Genomic DNA, 2,441 nt, shown 5'->3' on the forward strand with positions numbered 1-2,441 from the left:
TCCGCGCTAGTTGAAGGGGTAAACTGTGCCTTGGGCTAGACTTCGATGGAAGCTCATGCTCTTGCTTGGCTTATAAATGGAGTTTTTTTTTTTTTTTTTACGTCAAAAAACCATTTTATTACTCAAACTTGAGGTGGTCTGGGTAACCAAACCGGAATAGAACAACCAACAAAATATAACTCCCTATAGAAAGATCTAGCAGTCTTAGCCAAAAAATCAACAATCTGATTGTGCGCCCGTGGAACGTGAGTGATGTTGAATTCCAGGAAGCATATCTGTAGCGTCTCTATCCCTTCCAATTCCGTCGAAAAGCTTGGCCACGCCTGAGGGTCCTTTACCATTGCAATTAGTTCCTTACAGTCTGTCCCAAAGTTCTGGCAGGTCGAATGTTGCAGCATATTCTCCATCGCCCACCGCAGTGCTTCTACTTCCGAGTGCAAGGATGATTCGCGTCTGGGGAAGTTTCTTGTCCCCATAAGTTGAGTGTTTCCAGAACTATCCATCCATGCCCATCCGCTTCCACTAAAGTTAGCAGAAAATGTCCAAGATTCATCTAACAAGCAAATGTTTCTCAAGCTTACGACTAGGGGTTCCTCATTTATATTATCTTGTGCCACTGCTTGTGCCACTTCATTAGCATCAAACCAGGCTTGGCATTCACTCTCTGCATGTCTAACAAGTTCCAAAGGATCTCTATCTATTTTCCTGAAGAGTTTTTCATTCCTAGCCTTCCAAATGTACCATATCATCCAGGGATAAGGATCCCTATCTTGCTCTGGCCCAATGATATCATTCTTCCTCCAGAATAGATAATTCATATTTGTGTAGACGCTCGAAACCGGGAAAATATTTGGGCATGTCGGAGTTGATGATAAAGACCACACTTGAAGAGCTGGTGGGCATTCAAAAATTGCATGTGTGACGGTCTCCTCCACTTCTCCACATCTTGGGCAATAATTGTCACACCTCATATTACGTCTAACTAAGTTCCTCGTTACTGCCACATGACCAGTTAACAACTGCCATATAAGATGACATATCTTCGTAGGAGCCTTCAATTTCCACGCAAAAGCTTGTAGCTTTGTAATACTTGGCTCCAAAACTTCCTTTTCGTCCGTTACCATTAAAAAATTTTTGGGCCACCCAATAACCAGATTTGACAGTGTATTGGTCATTCCTTGTAAAGTTCCAGCATAAAGTATCACGACGATGAGTTGAGCTTATGGCCAAACTCCTTATGAATGGTATATCCTCAGAATGAACATAGTTCTCCAATAGTCCCACACCCCAATCCTTTGATCCCTGATCAATAAGATCGCTTACTCTCATATTAGGATGCATCACTGGTGCTATGGGGACAGCTGGCCTCGCGGGGTTCGATGGAATCCATGGATCCTCTCATACCTTAATTTCATACCCTGAATGTATCTTCTGTCTAATTCCAAGTAATAGCAATTTTCTTACAGCAGAAATGCTAGTCCACACATAGGATGGGCTGCTAGCAGCGTTTACTCTTAATGGAGCTCAATATTTAATATCTTCCCCGTAAGACTCGAGCGACCAGAGAATCAGGGAACTGTACTAGTCTCCATAGTTGTTTAGCCAAAAGAGCCAGATTAAACTCATGGATCATTCGAAAGCCAATTCCACCCTCCTCTCTTGGTAGACAGACTGTTTCCCATTTTGCCCAGTGTATTCTTCTTTTTGGTGGATTCGAGCTCCACCAGAACTGAGCGATGACACTGGCTAAATTTTCGCATATCTCCAATGGGAGTAGGAAAGTTGACATGACGTATGTCGTAAGAGCGAGCATAATGGATTTAATCAGCACTTCCTTTCCATTCACTCTATGCATCAGCTTATCTTTCAGGAATGAAAAAAGTTTGCATTTAGATATGCTTATGTCTTCGGGGATACCTAAGTATGTTCCCATTCCTCCTTCATTCTGTATCCCAAGTGCATCTTTAATCTCTTGTCTAGTAGTTGCATTAATCATCTTACCAAAGAGTAAGGACGATTTGTCAAAGTTGATACATTGACCAGATGCTTTGCCATATCTTCTGACTACTTTCATTACTTCTTCACATTCACGGGGCTCCGCCTTACAGAAGAAAAGGCTATCATCAGCAAAGAAAAGGTGAGATACCGACGGACACGTGCGTGTAACACGCATCCCTGTTATCTTCCCTTGTATTCCTGCATGATTAAGAAGGCTAGCGAGCACTTCCGTGCATAGAAAAAAAATGAAAGGAGACAAAGGATCTCCTTGATGTAATCCTCTGTCTGGAGTAATATTCCCTCTTGGCTCTCCATTCATGAGAACCTTATATTTCACCGATGTAATGCATCGCATGACCAAGCTGATCCAAGTTCCTGAGAAACCCATCTTGCGCAGGACAAATTCAATAAAAGACCACTCCATCCTATCATATGCTTTGCTC

At 42.4% G+C, this 2,441-nt stretch overlaps 1 protein-coding gene across 1 annotated transcript; it reads right to left on the reverse strand.

Annotated features, from left to right (window-relative positions):
- Window positions 1-1,531: 1,531 nt before the first annotated feature.
- LOC106384050 (uncharacterized mitochondrial protein AtMg00310-like) lies at window positions 1,532-2,074 on the reverse strand. Its single transcript, XM_013824071.1, has one exon. It carries the CDS (start codon window positions 2,072-2,074, stop codon window positions 1,532-1,534), a length of 543 nt encoding a protein of 180 aa, XP_013679525.1.
- Between the last annotated feature and the right edge of the window lie 367 nt (window positions 2,075-2,441).

This window comes from Brassica napus, chromosome C3 (assembly GCF_020379485.1).
Source record: "Brassica napus cultivar Da-Ae chromosome C3, Da-Ae, whole genome shotgun sequence".
Classification (NCBI taxonomy): Eukaryota; Viridiplantae; Streptophyta; class Magnoliopsida; order Brassicales; family Brassicaceae; genus Brassica; species Brassica napus.

Bases quoted from the DNA above. Each gene is read 5' to 3' on its own strand.
- LOC106384050 (XM_013824071.1), bottom strand. From the start codon at position 2,074: ATGAAAGTAGTCAGAAGATATGGCAAAGCATCTGGTCAATGTATCAAC.